The sequence below is a fragment of the Carcharodon carcharias genome, chromosome 9, assembly GCF_017639515.1.
Source record: "Carcharodon carcharias isolate sCarCar2 chromosome 9, sCarCar2.pri, whole genome shotgun sequence".
NCBI lineage: Eukaryota > Metazoa > Chordata > Chondrichthyes > Lamniformes > Lamnidae > Carcharodon > Carcharodon carcharias.
In genome coordinates this window covers 128,455,250-128,480,442 of record NC_054475.1, presented here as the reverse complement: position 1 = coordinate 128,480,442, position 25,193 = coordinate 128,455,250, and the positions used below count along the sequence as shown (strand labels likewise).

Below are 25,193 nucleotides of genomic sequence, written 5' to 3'. Positions count from 1 at the left end.
ATCGTCTCAGCTTGCTCCTGCCCCACAGAACTCATTTCTCGTTATCTTGACTCCCTTCTCTCACCCCTTGTCTAGTCCCTTCCCACCTACATCCATGATTCCTCTGACACCTTACGTCACATCAACAATTTCCAGTTCCCTGGCCCCAACCGCCTCCTCTTCACCATGGACGTCCAATCCCTCTACACCTCCATCCCCCACCAGGATGGTCTGAGGGCCCTTAGCTTCTTCCTCGAACAGAAGCCCGAACAATCCCCATCCACCACTACTCTCCTCCGTCTGGCTGAACTTGTTCTCACTCTGAACAATTTCTCCTTCAACTCCTCTCACTTCCTCCAAATAAAAGGTGTGGCTATGGGTACCCGCATGGGCCCCAGCTATGCTTGTCTCTTTATGGGGTATGTGGAACATTCCTTGTTCCAGTCCTACTCCGGCCCCCTTCCACAACTCTTTCTCCAGTACATCGATGATTACTTCAGTGCTGCTTCATGCTCTCGTCGGGACTTGGAAAAATTTATTAATTTTGCTTCCAATCTCCACCCCTCCATCATTTTCACGTGGTCCATCTCTGACACTTCCCTTCCCTTCCTTGACCTCTCTGTCTCAATCTCTGGTGATAGATTGTCCACCAATATCCATTACAAACCTACTGACTCCCACAGCTACTTCAACTGCAGCTCCTCACACCCCGCTTCCGATAAGGACTCCATCCCATTCTCTCAGTTCCTTCACCTCCGTCGCATCTGTTCAGATGATGCTACCTTCAAAAACAGTTCCTCTGACATGTCCTCCTTCTTCCTTAACCGAGGTTTTCCACCCACGTTGACAGGGCCCTCAACCGTGTCCAGCCCATCTCCAGCACATCCACCCTCACGCCTTCTCCTCCCTCCCAGAAATATGATAGGGTCCCCCTTGTCCTCACTTATTACCCCACCAGCCTCCGCATTCAAAGGATCATCCTCCGCCATTTCCGCCAACTCCAGCAGGATGCCACTACCAAACACATCTTCCCTTCACCCCCCCTGTCAGCATTCCGTAGGGATTGTTCCCTCCGGGACACCCTGGTCCACTCCTCCATCACCCTCTACTCCTCAAACCCCACCTATGGCACCTCCTTATGCCCAGGCAAAAGATGTAATACCTGCCCCTTCACTTCCTCTCGCCTCACCGTCCAAGGACCCAAACACTCCTTTCAAGTGAAGCAGCATTTCACTTGCCTTTCCCCCAACTTAGTCTACTGCTTTCCTTGCTCCCAATGTGGTCTCCTCTACATTGGAGAGACCAAACGTAAACTGGGCGACCGCTTTGCAGAACACCTGCCGTCTGTCCGCAAGAATGACCCAAACCTCCTTGTCGCTTGCCATTTTAACACTCCACCCTGCTCCCTTGCCCACATGTCTGTCCTTGGCTTGCTGCATTGTTCCAGTGAAGCCCAATGCAAACTGGAGGAACAGCACCTCATCTTCTGACTAGGCACTTTACAGCCTTCTGGACTGAATATTGAATTCAACAACTTTAGGTCTTGAGCTCCCTCCTCCATCCCCAACCCCTTTCTGTTTCTTCCCCCTTCCTTTTGTTTTTTCCAATGAATTATATAGATTTTTCTTTTCCCACCTATTTCCATTATTTTTAAATATTTTTGAATCTTTTATGCTCCCCCCACCCCCACTAGAGCCATACCTTGAGTACCCTACCATCCATTCTTAATTAGCACATTCATTTAGATAATATCACCAACTTTAACACCTGTGTGTTCTTTTGTTCTGTTGTCTGTGACATCTTTTGATGATCTGCTTCTATCACTGCTTGTTTGTCCCTACAACCACACCACCCCCCCCTCCACTTCTCTCCCCCCACCCAAAAACCCCCACCCCGCCACACACACCTTAAACCAGCTTATATTTCACCCCTGGAAAAACTCGGCAGGTCTGGCAGCATCGGCAGAGAAGAAAAGAGTTGACGTTTCGAGTCCTCATGACCCTTCGAGAGAACTAGGTGAATCTCCTGGGATTCATGAGGACTCAAAACGTCAACTCTTTTCTTCTCCGCCGATGCTGCCAGACCTGCTGAGTTTTTCCAGGTAATTCTGTTTTTGTTAAGCAATAGTATACATTCACCTAAATCACTTTACCTGCAAATTGAGAGGTTGATCATTTAGAGAACTTTATTGGGGAGTCGGATTTGCAGGTGCAGACATATTCTTTGAGTGAATGACAAGTAGATATGGTGAGTGGACCAGCACAGTCCAAATTCATGTGTCAAATTAGCCAGAATGGCTGTTTGACACCATGACCTGACCAACTGGGAAATTCCAGCCCATGGATAGAAATTCCAGCATGGGGAAAGATTTGCTTTAAGCTGCCCGAGAAGCTGTGTATGCCACTCAGAGAGTCTCGGACTCTGATAGCACCGCATCCAGTGGCATGAGGGGTCTGAATTTGTTGCTCCAGCTGCTCTTCACTCAGGAAATAAACCAAATCTCTATCCAGCCTGAAGTGCTCATGAATTATGGATCTCCCACTCCCCAAAGAGTCACTGTTACCATCACTTGTGAGATAAACCAGCCCACTGCACTAATGGTTTATAAATTCTACTTTTATTGTTTCAGAGATCTGTACTTTGTCTCCAGTTTTAACTCTATTCATCACCAATTCTTTTACCTTTCCTGAAGATTTGATTCCTTTCGATAATGCTGCTCCAACAATCAGCCAGGCCAGAAGCAGACAGAGGGCTAAATACCAGACTATCTCCCCAGGCTCATTGATTGAACTGGTACGGCATAAAACCACTTTACTGAATAAAATGACAACAGAGAATGACATGTATTAAGATACTGTTCGTTACACGTAGACACTATTAGACCCAATGCAACAGAATAGTTAGTCAAATATTTGAATATTATTAAGCTAAAACAGAATCATTTCTACTTATAGAATTGAACTGTTGACAAGAATTGAGATGAAATTTAATATCTTTTATGATTTCTCTCTATTTCTACTGATATTTTAAATCATGAAGCTATGTTGACATAGTGATCACTGTTGAGATTCCCTCTGATTTGAAGGAGTTCCTGACAGTGCTTCATTGAATGCCTTACATTGCACTGTTAAAACTCCCTGGGTTAGTCACTGTGAATTCAGCTCCTTTAAATTGTTAAACATGGTACCTGCTCCCAGAAAGTTTCCCTCAATTCAGCTCCCAGATCTCTGGGTTAAAAACAACACTGTATTCAATTAAAACACAGAGAAAGGGATAAAAAGGCAGGTCACTGATAATTGGAATCACTTAATGTTTAGGGATTCCAATGGTGAATCTCATCCTTGGAAAAGGAGACAATAAATAATATTCAACAAATGTTTCACTGTATAAATACTGTTAAAGTAAACCTGCAGTATCAGAAACCAGGGAGCTATTAACTAATGAAAGGGCCCCTGTTGCAATGTTATTTTGTAACAGGTGTATGATTTAAATAGTATGTCTATCTAAATCAAACAGTTTTTCACTCATTAAACAGGGCATTGACTCAGCTAACCTTCCTGAGAGGAAGCTACTGGTACAACTGTGCAGGTTACAGATGCTGCTATCTGCAGTAATTTACTTACTCCCAGTATTGCTCACTTGGACCCTGGTGAGGAATGTTGATTTCTGATCCATTTGGACAAGTTTCATTGTTTACATGCAGCCATGTTGTATTAACGATTTCAAAATACCCATCATCCAGAGTGAGATTGCAGAGTGGATCTAGAAAATGTGGAATTTGTTTTAGAATGACATTTCATTGGGAATGATGCTGTTATTTCTAGTGATATAAGCAGGGTGACTGTTTCACTCTGACTGAATCAATCCAATCCCTTTTATTACATTGGTGAGGTTGTAGATGGGTCAGAACACAGGGGTACAGTCTGTACACTCCACTCACAGCAAAGCTCAGCTCTGGTGCCCACTGATAGGTTTCATTTGACAAATTCTTCAGTGTTAGTAATCATGAATCCAATTCAAATCATTAAAATAAAAACAGTTTTTTCAATGAGTCATGATTATCAAAGAACCAGTCCAATAAAGACTTTAAACAATGTAACATGTTTTGAATTAAATCCAAGATTTAATGTACTTTCACTCACTACTAATAAAGCCTATGCAGACTGCCATGTACACATGAGGAGGGTTAAAATATGACTCCCCTATCTTACCACCCAAAGTCTGACTGTAACAGGTATTGTTGAAAGATCTAGAAGTATGAAGTAATTTTCTCAATGCCTGTGTTTAACCATTTAAGTGCTCATTGCAAAGAAACGAATGTGGCAGGCTTTCTTGAGATTAAGGAGTTAGTTTTTATTGAGTTAAAAGCCTACTCAGGTAAAGGCAGCAAAATATTTAAAAAGTTAAACCTACACTCCTCGGCTCTCACCACCCACATTCACACACACACAAGCATGCAAAATTTACAAGTTATATTGCTCCTTTCTTTGCCAAATTAAAGTTCAATTTTGAAAGATTAAAAATTGAGACTTCACTGTTTATAAGTCCTTGGTTGGTCACTAACTGCAGCAGAAACCACTCCAAAGTCCTTTAGATTCAGGAGTTGAGTTGAAGCTCATATAACTGCAATTGCCAAGGACAATCTCCTTTTAAAAACATAATCCATCTCTCCTAGAAGTCAATGATTTTTGCACCTGAGGTTTCTTTTGATGGAAATTCACTTTATCTGCGCTCGATGTTTAAACTGTAAAGAGATAGGGTCTTAACTTGGCAGAGGAGAGGAGGGTGCCCCTTACTGGCAACTTTTTCTGACTACTCACTGCTTCTGTCATTAGCAGCTTGTACTAAAAAGATTTCAAATTGTTACCTTAGTCACATGACCTCTTCCCCATAATGATTTCAGAAGAACCTATGCACACATGATTTATGGATATCACATGAGCCTTCTGAAACACACGATGCTATGATTTCCCTTTATAATATCCCTGTAGGTCATGGGTAAAAGTATCAACAGCCTCCCATATCAATCCTTACATATCTTGTGGTCAGGCTGGACAGTTTCTGAAAATGAGTATGGATATTGTAATTACCCTGTGTCACTTCACTGTGATCTGATAACATTCCACCATCATGCTGGCTGCTAATTATAATGAGTTCTATGTGCAGCCAGCACAAGGTGCCCTGTTCATTAACTTCACGCATTAGCGGGGAGACCCACTGTGATTATTTCTAATCCCACTTAACCCTCATCTGCACTACTTCACGTGAATCTGCACCTCCTAAAGGGAAGGTGAATTGTGATTGCTGAGATGTTGAAATCATTGCTAATATAGATTGCTGTGCAACATTCAATAATGACAGTGACAGCAAGAGATCTTTGGAGTATAGACTGGAAGCATTGGTGGACAAGATGGAAAGTTAAAGAGGGATCCTTTATGTGCAGGAAAAAAGGGTCCCTCCAAACAAATGATGAGAAAGCAGTGGAAACAGCGAAGAACGTAAGGTACAGGAGTTGGAGTACAGCATACAGTCCTTCATGCCTGTTATTTGAAAACTTATTTGTTACAGGATCTGGGCATCACATCAAACTCCTTGGGTATCTTAGGAGTTATGTATGCTTCTGAGCATTGCACAATCATCACTTCTGAACTAATGGTGGAGGGAAGGTCATTGATGAAGCAGCTGAAGATGGTTTGACCTAGGACACTACTCTGAGGAACTCCTGCAGCGATGTCCTGGAACTGAAGTGATTGACTTCCAACAAACACAACCACCTTCCTTTATGTTAGGTATGACTACAACCATTGGGAGCTTTCCCCTTGATTCTCATTGACTCCAGTTTCACTAGGGCTCCTCGATGTCACACTTGGTCAAATGCTGCCTTGATGTCCAGGGCAGTCACTTTCAACTCACATCTTTTGTCCATGTTTGGACCAAGGCTGTAATGAGGTCAGGAGATGAGCGGCCCTGGCAGAACCAAAACTGGGTAAGTGTTGCTTGAAAGCAATGTTAATTACACCTTCCATCAATTTGCTGATAATCAAGAGTAGACTGATAGGGCAGTAATTGGCTGAGGTGGATTTGTCCTAATTTTTTGTGGACAGGCCAAAACTGAGTCATTTTCTTCATTACTGGTTAGATGCCAGTGTTGTAGCTGTCCTGGAACAGCTTGGCCAAGGGCATTGCAAGTTCTGGAGTACAAGTCTTCAGTACAATTATTGGAATGTTGTCAGAGCCTTTGAAACATCCAGTACCTTCAGCCATTTCTTGATGCCACGTGGAGTGAATTGAGTTGGCTGAAGACTGATTTCTATGACTCTGGGGACCTCAGGTGGAGGCCCAAGATGTATCATCCACTTGGCACTTCTGACTGAAGATGATTGCAAGAACTTCAGCCTTGTCTTTTGAACTGCCATGCTGGGTTCCCCTATCTTTGATGGTGGGAATGTTAGTGGAATCTTCTCCTCCAATTAGTTGTTTAATTGTCCACCGGGAAGATGGCAGTGTGGTGGTAATATCACTGGATTAGTAATCCAGGCTAAGGCTCTGGGTTCAAATCCACCATGGCAGATTGTGGAATTTAAATTCAACTAATAAAATCTATAATTGAAAGCTAATCAAGAAACTGTCATTGATTGCTGTACAAACCCATCTGGTTCACTCATGCCCTTTAGGGAAAGAAATCTGCTGTCCTTACCTGACCTGGCTTACATGTAACCCCAGATCCACAGCAAAGTGGTTGACTCTTAACTGCACTCTGAATGGTCTAGCAAGACCACCCACCCATCCCCACATTAGCTAATAAATCAGTGCTCCTCCATGTTGAACATCACTTGGAGGAAGAACTGAGAATAGCAAGAGTGCGGGATGTACATTTGGTGGGGGACTTCAATGTCCATCACCAAGAGTGGCTCAGTAGCACCACCACACACTGAGCTGGCTGATTCCTAAAAGACATAGCTGCTAGATTGGGTTTGCGGCAGTTGTGAAGGAACCAACATGGGGGAAAAACACACTTGACCTCACCTTCACCAACCTAGCTGCCACAGATACATCTGTCCATGACAGTATCAATAGGAGTCATCGTCATGAAGATATTAATGTATACAATGTTACTGGAAATTATTTTAAATTGGACTTGTAGTAGGGCCATATTTGTGGTTGTGAGTGTGTGTGTCTTAAATGGATTAAAGCTAGCTAGTCTGGGTGCTTTCATGTATAATCGTTTTGAGATGTTAAACAGTAAGTAAGTTAAGGTAGAGGGTACATTTGCATTTTGTTGAATAAACCATTCAAAGACTGCACCAAGCAAGGAGACACCAAGAAATATGTTTATGTTACTAATAAAATTTGTAGTGTGAAAGGGGTTTTATTGTTAGAAGAGCTGGAGTTCAAAGGGCCTGGTAATACAATGAGAATTTTCATTCAAAGGGGAGGCTAAGTATATACAGAAGAGTTTAATGTGTGGAAGTCAGAGGTATGTGAGGTCTAAGCCACTTGTAAGTCCTACAGCTGTGTCTGCAAGGGAACCAAATTGAAAGGAAACTCATTTTGAATTTGTAAGATAAAATGTGCTTTGCCTGGTGTCTATTTAAGTCTTTGGGTTATTGTTGCCTTGGGGAAGATTACCTGGGAGTAATTCACTTGAGAATTTGTTTAACAGTTATAGTAATTTGTAAACATGTGGATGTGTTTAATACCTGGTAAATTAATAAATATTTAATTTATATAAGAAAACATCTGGGGGGCTTGGTGGTTTCATTTCTGAATTCAGAGCTGTATCTCAAACATACCAATTGAAAATATAGATTATGACAGTTGTTTAAAGTTTCCCTCTGGGGATTTTAAATAACTCAGCCTTTACCAACTGTTGTGTCATAACAGTTAGGGGTTCCTTGCGGGATAATATTTGTTATTCCTTGATTGGTTTGGAATTGGTGAATCTTAAGGTTACAAGTATGAAAAGCACTTTGAATTCAAGAGTTGGTGAGGTTTTTTAGAAGCTGTGAGACTGCAAGATGGCTTTGGCAATTGCTAATGCTTCTCTGGGAATAGAAGTTTGTTTGTGTTACAAAAAATAACTAAGAGTAAGTTAACAGAGGTGGTGGATAAGTTAAAATTGGGGCTACCTGCGGGGGCTAGGAAATCAGATATAATTAAAAGTATAGCACAGCATCTACAGTTGAAAGTGATACCTGACACTGGTGAGTCACAGCTGGAAATAGTGAGACTTCAGTATGAAATGAAGAAGCTTGATTTTGAACAAGCAAAGGAACTGAAATAGAAGCAAAGCAAAGAGACATGATAATTAAAAGGGAGCAAGCAGAAAGGCAGGATAAAGAAAGGAAGCTGGAACTGGAATTTCTTGAAAGAGAAAAAGAGAGAGAAAGAGAATACTTGCTTAAAAGGCTGGAAGTTAAGAAAGACATCTCGGAATCTGAGGAGAGTTCTGATGATGGAAAAACCTTTAACCAAAAACCCAGTTGGGAGATGTTTAGATTTGTAAAACTTCCAAAGTTTGAGGGAAAAGGTGTTGAAACGTCTTTATTTCATTTGAGAAGCTAGCTAAACAAATGAAGTAGCCACATGAGTACTAGATTTTGTTATTACAGTCTAAGTTGCTGGGTAGAGCACATGAGGTATATACTTCACTATCTGAAGAGGAATTGGTGAATTATGATGTGGTGAGAAAGGCTATTTTGAGTGCATATGCATTGATTCCTGAAGCATAGAGGCAGAAATTTAGGAAAAAGAGAAAACAGCCTGGGCAAACTTATATTGAGTTTGAGAGAGTAAAACAAAGTAATTTTGACTGGTGGATACAGGTGTTAAAAATAGAGACAACAAATGCAGCTCTTAGGGAAGTAATTCTTTTGAAAGAATTTAAAGATTAAATCCTTTTGGTAGTGAGAACTCATGTGGAGGAACAGAGGGTTCAAACAGTAAGATAAGAGCAGAGATAGCTGATGATTATGAGTTAGTTCATAGAGCTAAACCTATTTTTTCATCACCCTTTCAAATCAGAAAAGGATAGAAAGTGGGAAGGTGAAAGGAAGGTAGGTAGTCAGGAAAGAGAAGGAGTGGCTGGGAATTCCCAGGAAGTTTTTTCTCAGAATAAAAGGGAAAATACTAAGGGTAGGAAGACATTCGAAAATTGAGGTGTTTTCATTGTAATAAAGTGCACACAAAGCCGGTGTGTTGGAAATTGCAAAGAAAATCTTGTTGGAATTATTGTGATACAGGAAAGTTCTGCAAGTAAAAGTGCTGTGGGTTGTGAGGTTCAGGCACAGGAAAAAACAATGGTTTGTGCACCGTCAAAACAGGGAGAATCAGTGAAAGGTAAAGAAGTGGGAATGTGTTCACAATTCACCCAAGTGAATTCAGAGGAGCAGGTTGCAGAAATGTTTAAAGACTTTGTGTGTGAAGGGTAAGCCTCTCTATGTGCACAGGGTGGAGTAGGTAAAGATTTTAAAATTTTAAGAGATACAGGCTAGCCAATTTTTTAATGTTGTGTGATAGTGATATTTGTTGTTCAGACGGAGTATTGCAGGAACAGGTGATAATAAATGGTGTTCATGGAGATGCTAAATCTATTCCATTGTGGAAGGTAAATTTAAGGAGCAAATGGAGGACAGGTGAAGCTATTGCTGGAGTAGTGGAAAAATTTCCCGCTGCAGGAGTTCAATTCATTTTGGGTAATGATATCGCTGGATCACAAATGTGGGTGATGCCTAGGGTAGTTGAGCCTGTAGAATTGTTTTCAACAGAGGTATTACAGAAGGGGTATCCTGGATTGTTTCCTGATTGTGTAGTAATGAGATCAAAAGCTCATCGGGAAGAACAAAATAAACAAGAAGGGCAGGCAGTTCAAAGGCAAGATGAAGTTGCAAAAATCCAATTTGCTGGCACTGTGTTTGATAACATTGTTCAGGAAGAAAGACTACTGGACAATTCAGCTGAAGTGTTTAACTCACCGAGATTAGTGGAGTTACAGAAAAAATGATTTACAATTAAAGTAGTTATATCAGAAAGCTTATTCACAAACAGAAGCAAAATGTATTCCAGGATGTTATCACCTTAAGGGAAATATTTTAATGGGAAAATGGAAGCCGGATCATGTCTCAGCAAATGAAAGCTGGATTGAGGTGCATTAGGTTGTTATCCCATTAAGGTATAGAAATGAGATTCTGAGGATTGCTCATGAAATTCCAATGGGGGAACATTTAGAGGTTAAGAAAACCCAGGAAAAGATACAGAGGCATTTTGTTTTTGGTCAGGACTTCATAAGGATGTAGTCAAACTCTATAGAACCTGTCATACAATTCAAGTAACATGGAAACCACAAGCAATGATTAAGCTGGTGTCTTTAATCTCAATACCAGAATTTAAAGAACTTTTTACTAGGGTCATGATTGATTGCGTAAGACCTGTCCCTAAGACTAAAAGTGGAAATTAGTACTTACTAACAACAATGGATATGTCTACCAGGTTTCTGAAGCGATACCTTTAAGAAATATTACAGCTAAGAAGATTGTGGAGGAGTTATTTTTTTTTACAAGATCTGGTTTACGTAAGGAAATACAGTCAGGTCAGGGGTCAAATTTCATGTCACAGCTGTTTAGGGAAGTAATGAGCAGTTTGGGGATAAAACAGTTTAATCAACAGCTTATCATCCGGTGTCAAAAGGAGCTCTGGAAAGATGGCATCAAACTTTAAAAACTATGATGAGAGCATACTGTCAAGATTATCCACAGAATTGGGTTGGAAGAATTCCATTCTTGTTGTATGCTATTAGAGATGCTCCTAATGTATCAAATCATTTTAGCTCTTTTGAACTAGTTTATGGTCATGAGGTAAGGAGACCACTGAAATTGATTCATGAGAAGTTGGTGGGTCAAAACTCAGAAACTATTCTCTTGGATTACGTATCACATTTCAGGGAAAGATTGAACAGAGCATATGAATTGGCTAGGGAACATTTAAAGATATCTCAGCAAGTGATGAAATTGAAGCCAGATAAGGAAGCTAAAGCTCGCAGTTTTGTTCTTGGAGATAAAGTATTAGCTTTGTCAGCAGTACTAGGTGATTCATTACATGCACGATTTAGTGGGCCTTACAGCATTGAAGAGAAATTGATAAAGTAAATTATTTAATAAATATTCCAGATAGAAGAAAGAAGCAGAGGGTGTGTAATGTAAATATGTTTAAAAAGTACTTTGACAGGAAAGAGGAACAAAAAGAGGTATTAGCGATGGTGGATGATGATAAAGAGATAGAAGCTCAGGACTCTGAAACTAATCCATTTGAATAATGAAGGGGTGCTTGAAAATTTAAATGAAATATTGAGTTATCTTCCAAGCAAGTGTCAACATTATTTGGAAAACTTGCAGTCACACAAACTTATTTGTGGGAATAAATTGGGGAAGACGGATTTTGATATACATGATGTGACTGTACAGGTTTTACCTTCAATAAGGCAACATCTTTATAGATTAAACCAGGCAAAGTTATCACAAGTACAAAATAAATTGATTTTATGCTTCAAAATGATATCGTTGAGTCGAGTTGCCGTAACTGGAGTTTGCCTATTATAGTAGTACCAAAACTGGATGGAACACAAAGACTGTGTGTGGGTTATCAAAAGGTGAATGTGGTGACAAAAATGGACTAATATCCTATATCAAGGATGGGATATTGCATTGAGAAAGCAGGAAAATTAAAATTTGTCACAAAGGTTGACTTGCTAAAAGGATATTGGCAGGTACTATTGTTGGAGAGAGCAAAGGAGATATCGGCATTTGTAGTGACAAGTGAACAATATCAGTTTAAAGTCATCCCATTTGGTATGAAGATTGCACCTGCAACATTTCAAAGACTGACAAACAAAGTAAATCCAGGTCTAAACAATTGTGCTGTTTATATTGATGATCTAATAGCTTTCAGGCATATGTAGGAGGAGCATTTACAGCATCTGGGATTATTATTTTCTCAATTCTAAGAAGTTAATATGATGATGAACTTGGCTAAAAGTGAATTTGCAAAAGCAGAAGTTATGTATTAGGCTATATCATTGGACATGGAAAATCAAGACCAGTGTCGATTTCCCACTGCCAATAACAAAACGAGAAGCTTTGAGATTTCTGGAGGTTTTTCCAGAAATTTGTACCAAATATTAACAGTGTGGTTGCTCCACTGACGGAACTATTAGAAAGAACAAGAAGTTTTAATGGGCACTGGAGTGTCAGAAATCATTCGATAGTTTGAAAACTATATTAACTATGACACCAGTTTTGGGAGTATCCAATTATGTCAAGCAATTCAAGTTGGCCATTGACACAAGCGATATAGGCGTTGGGGCTGTACTGTTACAAGAAGATGACACTGGAATTGAAAAACCAATAGGGTATTTTTCATGGGAGCTGAATGTACCACAGAGAAGATATTCAATGGTTGAAGAAGAGACTTTGAGATAGGTAAAGCCAGCTAGTTGGGGTACTTTGAAGCATAGTAGTTTTGAGATGTTAAAGAACAAGGGTGGAATTTCCCTAGCCCATGGGTGTGATACAGTCTGCAGAGGGTGTCACGCATCATCATCATCTGCTGTGCCCTTTACAAGCTGGCGCTGCAATGGGGTGAGGAGCTGGCTGAGGAGGAGATGCAGGAGCTGCATGTCTCCTCCAATGAGGAGGACGCCGACTGGGAAAAGGGTGAGGGGGCCCTCACTGATGACAATGACAGGAATGAGGTTCTTGGCTAGATGAGGCAGGCACACTTGGGAGGCCCTCAGAGCTGCCAGATCAATTTTGAGTGAGAACTTTGAATTCCAGCATCCCTCCACCTGCCTGCGACCTTTCCCTCCTGTTGTGAGCCAGTTTGTCCTGCATGGAAAGAGATGGGGTGAGTGTATCAGGATGCTTGCCGGGCCAAATGATAAGTATGCCTGGCCTGTGTGGGTGGTAAATGGTCCCATGGATGAGATGAGGACAAAGATGGTGTGTGTGAGAGAGTGAATGGTGATGTCCCTTGGCACTGGCAGTGAGTGAGGACCCTGTGGATGTGTGATGGGTTTGTGATTGTATGAATGACTTACCCTGGCAGAACGGAGGAGATCATTCATCCTTTTGCAGCACTGGGTGGCTGCCCTGATCTGCAGCGCGTTCACACTGATTACCACTGCCACCACCTCCCAAGCCGGGTTGGTGATATTGCTACCCAACCTGCAGCCAGAGCGGGGTAGAGCACATTCTGGCAGGTCTCCATAGCATCCAGCAGTCAGTCAAGAGTCCCATTGTTGAAGCGGGGTGCTGTAGTCTTTTTGCCTTTGCAAGCCATGTCTCCCAGGCAGCAGTGATGAGCTGGTGGTGATGAGCACTTTGCTGGTGGCTCACTTTTAAAGGTGGCAGCTGGCATGATGCAACAGTGGGTGATGGCAAGTGGGCGAATGAGAGCCCGCCCGCCATGGAAATGGCGTGTTTTGCAGGAGTGAATATATAATGAGGTGGGCTTGGGAAGATATGACGTGAAAACCCGCCAATTTCATCGGCAGGTAGGACTCCATTTTACCTGCCCGCTACCGCACTTAGGGTGGAAATTTCCCAGAAGTGCACTAAGGAAGTTAAGGTAAACAGTATGTTTGCATTTTGTTGAATAAGCCTTTCAAAGAATAGGGTGAAATCTTGCACCTAGATAGGAGACACCAAGCAATATGTTTATATTATTAATAAAATTGGTACTATGAAAGGTGTTTTATTGTTAGAAGAGGTGGAGTTCAAAGGGGCTGGTGATACAATGAGAATTTGCATTCAACGGGAAGGCTAGGTATATGCAAGAAAGAGTTTGATGTGTGTAGGTCAGAGGCATACGAGATCTAAGCCGCCCGTAAGCTGACCACTGTGTCTGCGAAGGAACCAAATCGAAAGGAACTTCATTTTGAATTTGTAAGATAAAATGTGCTTTACCTTGTGTCTGTTTAAAGTCTATGGATTATTGTTGCCTTGGGGAAGATTATCTAGGAGGGATTAATTTGAGGATTTGTTTAATAGTTATTATGGTAGTAATTTGTAGGCATGTGTATGTGTTTAATACCTTGGTAAGTTAACAAATGTTTAATTTAATTTATATAAAAACCTCTGGAGGCTTGGTGGCTTCATTTCTGAATTCAGAGTTGCATCTCAAACATACCAATTAAAAATACAAGTTATGACAGTTGTTTAAACGTTCTGTCTGGGACTTTAAATAACTCAGCCTTTACCAGCTGCTATCATAACAGTGACCACCACATATTCCTTGTGGAGACAAAATTCCATCTTCATACTGAGGATACCTTTCATCATGTTGTGTGGCACTACCACCATGCTAAATGGGATAGATTTCAAACATATCTGGCAACTCAAGACTGGAAATCCATGAGATACTGTGGACCATCAGCAGCAGCAGAATTGTACTCAACGACAATCTGTAATCCCATGGCACAACATATCCCCCACTCTACCATTATCACCAAGGCAATGGATCGACCCTGGTTCAATGAAGAGTGCAGGAGGGCATGTTAGGACCAGAACAAAGCATGTCTAAAAATGAGGTGTCAACTTATTGAAGCTATAACTCAGGATGGCCAAACAACATAAGCAGCAAGGGATAGACAGAGATAAACGATTCCACAACCAACGGATTGGATATAAGCTCTGTAGTCCTGGTACATCTAGTTGTGAATGGTGGTGGACAATTAAACAACTCACTGGAGGAGGTGGCTCCACAAATATCCCCATCCTCAATGATGGGGGAGCCCAGCACATCAGTGCAAAAGATAAGGCTGCGCATTTGCAACAATCTTCAGCCAGGAGTGCCAAGTGGATGATCCATCTTGGCCTCCTCCAGAGGTCCCCAGCATCACAGATGTCAGCCTTCAGCCAATTCGATTCACTCCACGTGATATCAAGAAGTGGCTGAAGGCACTGGATACTGCAAAGGCTATGGGCCCTGACAATATTTCAGCAATAGTACTGAAGATGTGTGCTCCAGAACTTGACCCATCCCTATCCAAGCTGTTCCAGTACAACTATAACATTGGCATCTACATGGCAAGGTGGAAAACTGCCCAGGTATTTCCTGTTCACAAAAAGCAGGCAAATTCAGCCCAGCCATTTACCGCCAATCAGTATATTCTTGACCATCAGTAAAATGTTGGAAGAGGTCATCAACAGTGCAATCAGGCTGCATTTGCCCACCAATAGCCTGCTCACTGACGCCCGGTTTGGGTTCTGCCAGGGTCACTCAACTTCTGACCTCAGTACAGCCTTGGCTCAAACAAGGACAAAAGAGCAGAACTCCAGAGGTGAGGTGAGAGTGACTGCCCTTGACATCAAGGCGGCAATTGACTGAGTGTAGCATCAAGGGCCCCTAGCAAAACTGGAGTCAATAGGAATCAGGGGGAAAACAGTTTATTGTTTGGAGTCATACCTAGCACAAAGGAAGGTGGTTGTGGTTGTTGGAAGTCAATCATCTCAGTTCCAGGACATCACTTCAGGAGTTCCTCAGGGTAGTGTCCTAGGCCCAACAATCTTCAGCTGCTTCATCTATGACCTTCCATCCGTCATGAGGTCAGAAGTGGGGATGTTTACTGACAATTGCACAATGTTCAGCACCATTCACGACTCCTCAGGTACTGAAGCAATCCATGTCCAAATGCAACAAGAACTGGACAATGTCCAGGCTTGGGCTGACAAGTGGCAAGTAACATTTGCACCACATAAGTGCCAGGTAATGACCATTTCCAACAAGAGAGAATCCAACTATCGTCCCTTGATATTCAATGGCATTGCCATCACTGAATCCCCCCCTATCAACATCCTGGGGGTCACCATTGACCAGAAACTAATTTGGACTAGCCATATAAATACTGTGGCTACCAGAGCAGGTCAGAGGCTAGGAAGCCTGTGGCAGGTAACTCACCTCCTGACTCCCCAAAGCCTATCCACCATCTACAAGGCACAAGTGAGGAGTGTGATGGAATACTCTCCACTTGCCTAGATGAGTGCAGCTTCAACAACACTCAAGAAGCTCGACATCATCCAGGACAAACCAGCTCGCTTAAATGGCACCCCTTCCACAAACATTCACTCCCTCTGCAACCGACGGGCAGTGGCAGCAGTGTGTACCATCTACAAGATGCACTGCAGAAATTCACCAAGCCTCCTTAGACAGCACCTTCAAAATACAAGACCACTGCCATTTAGAAGAACAAGGGCAGCACTTAGATGGTAACAACACCATCTGGAAGTTCCCCTACAAGGCAGTCACCATTCTGACTTGGAAATATATCACCGTTCTTCACTGTCATTGGATCAAAATCCTGAAACTCCCTTCCTAACAGCATTGTGGGTGTACCTACACCACATGCCCTGCAGCGGTTCAAGAAGACAGCTCACCACCACCTCCTCAAGGACAATTAGAGATGGACAATAAATGCTGGCCTACCCAGCAACACCCAGATCCTGTAAAAGAATTTTTAAAAATCTACTCAGTTCACAGGCAATTAGGGATGGGCAACAAATGCTGGCCTTGACAGCAATGTCAACATCCCAGCAAAAGAATGAACAAAAAAATACCATTCACAACTGCATGTGTCCGGGCTGTAGAACTTAGTCTGATTTGTTGGTTGTAGGATTACTTTCCTCTGTCTATCATATACTGCTTCTGCTGATTGACATATAAGTAGTCTTGTGTTGTAGCTTTACCAGGTTGACACCTCATTTTTAGGTATGCTTGGTGCTGCCTCTGGCATGCCCCCCCTGCACTCTTCATTGAACCAGGGTTAACTCCCTGGCTTAATGGTAATGGTAGAGTGGGGTATATGTCATGCCATGGGGTTACATGTTGTGGTTGAGTACAATTCTGCGGTTGATGATGGCCCACAGCACCTCATTGGTGCCCAATTATAAGTTCCTTGATCTGTTGAAAATCTATCCCATTTAGCACAGTGGCAGTGCCGCACAATACGATGGAGGGAATCCTCAATGCCAGGAATTTGCTTCCATAGAGACTCTGCAGTTGTCACTCCTACCAATACTGTCATGGACAGATACATCTGTGATAAGTAGATTGGTGGGGACAAGATCAAGTAAGTGATTCCCCCCTATTGTTTCCCTGACCATCTGCTGCACTCCCAGTGTAGCAGCTATGTCCTTTATTATTTGACAACCTTGTTGCCAAGCCATCCTTGATGATCGACATTCTCCAAGTCCCCCCGCCCAGAGTACATGCTGTGCCACCATCTGTGATTCTTCCAATTGCTGTTTAATATGGAGGAAAACTGATTGATCAGCTGAGGGGGCTTGATAGGTGGCATTCAGCAGGAGATTTCCTCGCTCATCTTTTACCTGATGCCTTGAGACTCCACATTTCCCACATTATATTCCATCTGCTATCTTGTTTCCCACTCAGTTTACCTGCCTGCATCTCTTTGCCACCTCTTAGTTGTCTTAGCTTACATTCCCAACTAGATTTGTATCATCAGTGGTGTGAAGTGATATAAATGTACTTTTAAGGAAACATATGTTAAACTCTTGCCAATCACTACCACCTTGACACAGGGTGTCGTGTATTGGTCCCATGCCTTGTACTCAGTCTACAGCAGCAGATGGTCAGAGTCAAAAATGTATACTTAGCCTTCTCGTTAACATTATTTATATATAGTCTGATCTTCAAATAACGAATGCACATTATTGTTTTACTAATCCCTGTCATACGTTTGGCATGTTTACATTGAAGGTTTTATTTGAAGGTTTGACTGTAAAGTATGCAAGTCATGATCCTTCATACACGGCGGAAGAAAATAATTTGTCTGAAAATGAAACAATTATCATTGTGTGTAAATGTTACTGCAGCTTTGGAGGAATCCTACATTCTGTACCCGCATTCTAGGACATCATTGCACCTCGTAGCCAGCAGGCACCAAACGCCGGCAAGATTGTTCAAATTTGGGAGAGTTTGATCAGTATAAGTCTAACTGCTATGAAGGTTAAGCAGCAACATAATTAAACAGCTGACTCTGGAAAGTCTAGCTTTAAGAATAATTCCACAGATAAAGGAATTACTGCTGCCGACCATTTTCTACGTGAGGTCAGGAGGAATTTAAAAACACTGGAGACTTGGTTCGGATAGAAGAATCCATCCAGGAACAGCTCCTAACAGCTAAAAGAATGCAGTTAAAAAGTCTTTTTTCAATGTTTTATTTTACTTTTGAAGTCTGCTCTACAAATTAGTGCTTAAAATCATGGCTTTGTGGGCAGGGTTTAGAGTAAATCCAGGACAGAAGAAAGAGCTCAACAGCATCACCATTGCAGTCAAGCAACAACCCATAGCCAGCAAAGGCAGTGGCCAATTAGGGGACTGAAACCAGAGCTAAATTAAGTTTAGAAGAGCTGCAGAAGAAAACCTGAATAGCTGTCCTGTCTCTGATAATTTTAATAATCCTGAAAAAGCCACAGTATAACCACAAAATTTCCAACACTCAGTTGGATGCCAGTAGGGCTGTGCTCTCTGGGCCTCATTATTTCAGAACCAGATAGACAAGCCATTAAAATTAATGTTATATGCAATGAAGGCCTCCATAGTCTGAGCATGTCAGGCCTGTTGACAGCCATATTAAAAATCCAGATAAAATATGTCAACACTTGAAGATCAATTACAAGTAGCATTCAACTTCCCAATACACCATCTGGAATCCTTGTCTTTCAGACGACAGAGACCAATGATCACTTCATAAACAGATGTAGAGTCAAGGGACGAGACTGTGACTAAATGGCAGCAGAGCCAGCTGACAGAACAATTGAACTCATGATAACATCTACCCTGATTGAAGTATTCCGAAAAGACCTCAAAGGTTACACTGTGGGAAGAGAACGGCAAAGTGGATGCAAATACAAAACCATACTAATGGGTAGACAGAGTGTACAGACTATGTGTAATTTGTCCACTGTTAGCATGATGGCCAACGTAGGTAAGCCTAGTTAGCAATGCAGGTGATGCAGCCTCATACATACTTCCAGAAATTGCCCACCTTTTGATGCTGTAAGCAAGGCATCTGGCACCAAAGGACATTGGAAATGTCATTGCAGAAAGCAAGGTCTGGAATCAATGGTTCAACATCATGAGAAGCCACAACCAAAAGCTGGACAGGTACAGCATTCCCACCGATGAAATGTGTATCCCAAATAGAGTCAAGACAAGATTCACGAAATGAATAGCCAAGTTATATGGTCAGACAATGAAACGGCCAGATCATTGATGCACAAAGTGAGCTGACACTCAGCATGGTGAACATCAAAGAATGTATTGGCACAGTAGTATACAACAGAGCCTTTGGCACCACCCAGATTATGTGCCCAAAGATGTAAGGTCAGCATACCCTATATGCAAAACTGGATATTGGTATAGGTGTAAAGATCCTTCCAATTTGCACACTGAAATATATGTCCGCACAGAAGTGGCAAATGATGGTTCAAACAATTTAGCTTAAACTCGCTGCATAAAATGGCTCAGCGATTCAGTCCCTGGGATTGATTACACTCAAGTGTCACAACAACAACTTGCCCGGGTCAACCCAGATATATTATACTGTGGACACAACAGATCCAGTGATCACAGGCCTACTAGCGTGCAAGGGCCTGTCCTTGGTCATGATTCATGGTATCGTTAAGATAATAATGAAGACCACAGACCATGAGGATCACTATTAGAAGCCCCATGCTTACACTGGGAGAAGACCACCTAAGTTCAAAGTAGGAAATCAGCCAACAGGTTATCAGCACAATTTGAAGCGAATATGTATACCCATTCTGAATGTGCACACTTCATCGCACTATGAAGCCAATGCAGATTTGCTATTTGACAGACAAGTGCGGACAAACCTCTGCAGTGATCACTTGTCGATGCTCCCAGGTATGGGATGCATCACTCGAAAAACAGGGGAAGATGAAAGATGTCCATAACCAGGGTAACAAATTTACCAAACCTAAACGAAAGTCTGTGTCAAACACCCAACTGATGGCACCTGGAATCCAGTGGAATCCATCAGCATATGCCCAGAGCCAAGACCACATCAAGTATGAACACTAAATGGCTTGATACTGCGCCACAACATTTGGAACATCAGAACAATACCACAACTAGAAACACCGAGTAGTCCTATTGCAAACAGAACAAAGTGCAGCACAAAGAAAGCACCCCAAACCAGCATTCTGAAAATCCACAGCAGACTCCAGCAAAGATCACCCTAAGTAAGTCTAGACAGATAAGCAAACTACCAATACATTCCAGAGACTTGTAAATTTACTTCTTTGTAAGACAGTTTAGTCAGTCCCAATGTTATTTTCTTATGCTGTCATGTAAGTATTTTGTTCTCTAGTTTTCCACTCTTGTTTATAATAAAAGGAAATTTTGTGATATGATGCATATGTATCTTTAAGGGTGCATATTTTAAACTGCTGCCAATCACTACCATCTCAGCCACCTAGTCCCATAAATTGTACTCAGTCAACAGCAGCAGATGTTCAGCGTCAGACAATTATACTTATCTCCCTAGTTAACACTATCTGTATATAGTCTTATCTTCGAATAAAGAACCCATATTAGCGCTTTACAAATCCATGTCATATGATTGGTATGTTTATGTAGAAGAAGAAGATAAAAGTCAGCAAACATGGATGCATAACTCATAATTTCACTGTCTAAGTCCTTTGTCTATTATAGATTATAAATTGATGAGGCATCAGCACTGATTATTGTGGCACTCCACTAGTTATAGCTGACCAACTTAAAAATACCCCATTTATTCCTACTGTTCGCTTCATATCCATTAACCAATCCGCTATTCATGCAAATATAGTACCTCAAACTCCATGAGTACTTCTATCTTACATATTAAACTTTTCTGTGTGGCACTTTCTTAATTTCTTTTTTAAAATCCAAGCATACTACATCAAATGGCTCCCCTTTAACTACCCTAATATTTACACCTTCAAATAACTAATAAATTTGCGAAAAAGGGTTTCCTTTTCATAAAACCAAGCTGATTTTCTGAATGCATTGTTAAAACTTCCTTGATAATCAATTGCAGCATTTTATCTACACCTGATGCTAGGCTAACTGTAGTTCCCAGTTTTCTCTCTCTCCTTCCTTTTTCGAATAGCAGAGTTATATTTACTAACTTCCAGTCTTCTGGACCATTCCAGAAACTAAGGAGTTTTTTGCATAACACAACCAGCGATCCTGCTGTCTCTTTAGTTAACTGCTTTAGATCCCTAGGATGCAGACCTGAATTTGTTGGATTTTAGTCCCTTAAATTTCTCCAATACTTTTTCTCTTCTCATATGAAGTATCTTATTATCACCTACTTTACCATTTGACTACTCTTTCAGTCTGGTATGTAATCTATGTTTTCTAGTGTGCTGGCAGACACAATAGAAATATTTGGGTCTGGCGTCACACTTAGGCCTGACCAGGGAAGGAGAGGACATGGAATGACAGAGAGAGTTTAATGGTAATGAACACCAGTGAGTAAAATCCACTCAGGGAATAGTCATAAAGAAATTAAATTAAAGTCTTTTTAATGAATGCACAAAGCATGTCTAATAGGATAGATGAAATCAAGATAAATGGTTTGGATCTAATCTCCATTACAGAGAACTTGTTACATGGCGACCAAGGTTGAGGAACAATTATTCCAAAAGCTACAATATTTTAAAAGATAGACAACATGGCAATGGAGGAGCGATAGCCCTGATCGTAAAGGATGGCCGAAGGACATTCGTGAGAAAGGATCTGGCCTCAGAAGATCATGAAGTAGAATCAATATGGTTGGAAATTAGGAATAGCAAGAGTCAGAAAGTAGTATATATGCCTCTAACAGTAATTTTACCAATGCTCAGAGCATTAAGAAAAATTACTGGAGCCTATAACAAAGGTAATGAAATAATTGTGAGGGACTTTAATCTTCATATAGATTAGACCAATCAAATTGGCGGGTGTGGTCTAGAAGATGAATTTATCGAATGCTTCTGTGACATTTTCCTGGTGCAAAATGTTGTGAATCAACCATGGATAAAGCTATCATACATGTAGTAAAATATATGTGTTCAATGCCTCTGCCATTTCCTCAATCCTCATGATAATTTCTCCCATCTCTGCTTTTAAAGAGATTGATGTTTACTTTCACTGCTTTTGTTATATACTTGTAAAAGCCCATACTGGCTAGTTTAATCTCTTATTCTATACTTTTCCCTTTTTGATGGAAGAATGTGGAGGGTTACGGGAAGAAGGTGGAGGAATAGCACTAAGTGAATTGCTCAACTGGAGAGCCAATGGAATGAATGGCCTCCTTGTGTGCTGTAGCAATTCTGAGATTCTATGATCCTTTTTCATTGGGTTGGTTAGCTCAGTTGGCTAGATGGCTAGTTTATGATGCAGAGTGATGCCAATAGTGTTGGTTCAATTCATGTGTCAACTGAATTAATCTATGAAGGCCTACCTTGTCTGGGGTGTTGTAAACCTCTAATTAAAATCACCACCAGTCTTCTCTCTCTAATGAGAGAGCAGGCTATGGAAACACTCTTTTTTTGGTGGTCCTTCACTGGTTTCTAGTTCCTATCCACAGGCTCGTTTCTATTATTTGCAAGTCAAAATATTGATTCCTTCCCCTCTTTCAGAAATTCCAAACTGGCCCATCACAATTGAGATTTTTAAACTTCTTCTGGTCAATTCAAACAGAATTAATCTTTAGTATCTTAGAGATAAATGTTTAGAATCTTGAGTTGAGCAGCAGGGGCAGAATGTTTCGCTCGGCATGCGGGTGAGCATCTCAATGTCATTGCGCACTCGTGTGATATTTCGGTTAGCGGGCGCGAGCGTAAGTTGGAAGCGCACCCGCCAACAATGAAGGGGTGAAGGGGGTTATTAAGCCCATTAATGGTACAATTAACTGGGATTTTTTGCTGCCCATCCAACTTTATGGCTGGCGGGCAGGCGAATCGGCCAGGCGATCTTTGCGTTTTTCAGGAAGCCTCATCCAGGGGCAGGATGAGGTTTCCGATATTATTTTAAAAAAAAATGTTTGCACAGAATTTTCGTCATCCATATGCTCCAGTGACTGACTCTGATGCATGGGTGTTTTTTTCCAGGTTTTTAAAATCTTTAATTTTTGCATTTAAGTACTTCAGCTCCCTGAGGCAGCTCTCTACCTTCAGGGAGCTTTCATTCCATGTTCCCCACGCCCACGCTTACGTCAGCATTCACCCTCCTCCTGCCCCCAATCCAGCCAGCGATGATAATATCAGCAAGGGCTTCACACTGGTTGACCGTCAATTGGCCAGCCAGTATTAATTTGCAGTGGAGGGCCGATCGCAGTCGACGGTCCGCTCCCCAGCTGCAGCCGAGCCTGCCGATCGCACCTGCCCGCCAAGCTGAAAATTCAGGCCCAGATCTCTGTGGGAGGTGAGAAGAAAGGGAAAGAGACAAGCTGAAAAAAAAAATCAGCACAAAGGGATAGAGTTTGTGAGAGGCCAACAGATTGAGAAATGTACAGAGGACGGGGAATATTTGGGAAAAAACTCACATGATGAAGAAAAGGGAGAAAAAGATTCCTGCGCAGAGAAACGCAGGCAAGAGAATCGATGTGAGAAACAAATACAGAGAGAGAGACAAATAATGGACAAATGAAGCATAAGAAACAGTTATAGAATTCATGACAAGCTGAGAGACAAAGTGGAAAACGAGTCTTGTTCTTGTACTTAGCTCATGAGGAGCATAACGAGAGATTAACTATTTTCGTTAATACATTACCACCTTTCATTTTTTATTTATTACTAAGTGTTCAGCAATCTCAGTGGTTCAATGACATGGTTCCTGCTGCTGATTCCTATCACAGTATTTCTGCTGTCTGATCACAATGAAGATGGTCACTGAAACTATTGCCCATTCTTCTCTCTCATTTAGACTGACAGAATGAAAAATGAACAGTCAGTTTCTATATTTTACCCAATAGAAGCGAAGATCGTACCTTTAGGAGTCCTGCTGCATGTTTCATCTGCACCCCACCAACTGAAGCAGTCTGCCCACGGCAGGGGCGATTGGAGGGAAGCGAACAAGTAGTACAGGCTGTAGGCGAGGATGCAGATGTAGGAAATGTTGGAAATTGAGGTCACAAGGACCATATTGATCCCCACACCTGAAAATAAACAAGGAACAGGAGATTAGATTGGGAACTATTGATTTGAAATCAATTCTTTGACATGGATTCTGCTGGTCAGACAAACCAATTGTGTTTTGCTGCAATCGGTCACCATGGGGACCAGTGAGACTGTCCTGGCTGACCATACCTGCAGGAAATGTCATTGCCTTGACTCACTCCGGATCAGGGTCCAAGAGATCAGGAACTATGATGGAGCAAAGGGGTTGGGTGTTCTCACACACACAAATCACTATATCTAACAAAAATGACAAATGGAATGTTGGCTTTTCATTCAAGGGGCTGCAGTATAGGAGGAAATTGCATTTCAGTTGTACAGAGCCTCAGGCAGACCCCATCTGGCCAGCTACATACAGATTGGGCATGGTAGCTCAGAAGGATATACTAGCCTGAGGGATGGTACAGCATTTATTGACTTGAATAATGCCAAAATCCAACAGGTTAAATTAAGAGGACTGATTATATAATGGTGGCTTGTATTCGCCTACATTTAGAATTATGATGAGTGATCTAATAGAAATGTTTTAAAATGTAAGTGAATCCATTAATATAGATGCAGAGAACCAAACATATGAACATACAAATTAGGAACAGGATAGGTCACTCAGCCCTTATAGCCTGCTCCACCATTCAATAAGAGCATGGCTGACCTGATTGTAACCTCAACCCCACATTCCCGCCTACCCCGATAACCTTTCACCCCTTTGTTTATCATGAATCTATTTAGCTCTGATTTAAAAATATTGAAAGATTCTGCTTCCACCACCTTTTAAGGAAGAGAGTACCAAAGACCCATGACCCTCTGAGAGAAAAAAATTCCTCTGAGCTTTGTCTTAATTGGGCGACCCATTTTTCTTAAACAGTGACCCCCCGAGTCCTAGATTCTCTCACAAGAGGGAACATCCTTTCCACATCCACCCTGTCAAGACCCCTCAAGAGTTTATATGCTTCAATCAAGTTGCCTCTTACT

At 41.6% G+C, this 25,193-nt stretch overlaps 1 protein-coding gene across 1 annotated transcript in view; it reads right to left on the bottom strand.

The window, feature by feature from the left end:
* The window catches only part of LOC121282473 (sodium- and chloride-dependent neutral and basic amino acid transporter B(0+)-like), a 66,250-nt gene that overhangs the window by 31,169 nt on the left and 9,888 nt on the right, over window positions 1-25,193 (bottom strand). Inside the window, exons 3-5 of the mRNA XM_041196176.1 lie at window positions 24,035-24,202; window positions 3,603-3,741; window positions 2,661-2,793 (exon numbers count right to left, since the gene is read on the bottom strand). Of these exons, the coding sequence (XP_041052110.1) occupies window positions 2,661-2,793; window positions 3,603-3,741; window positions 24,035-24,202 (440 nt within the window). The remainder of the gene's footprint in view (window positions 1-2,660; window positions 2,794-3,602; window positions 3,742-24,034; window positions 24,203-25,193) is intronic.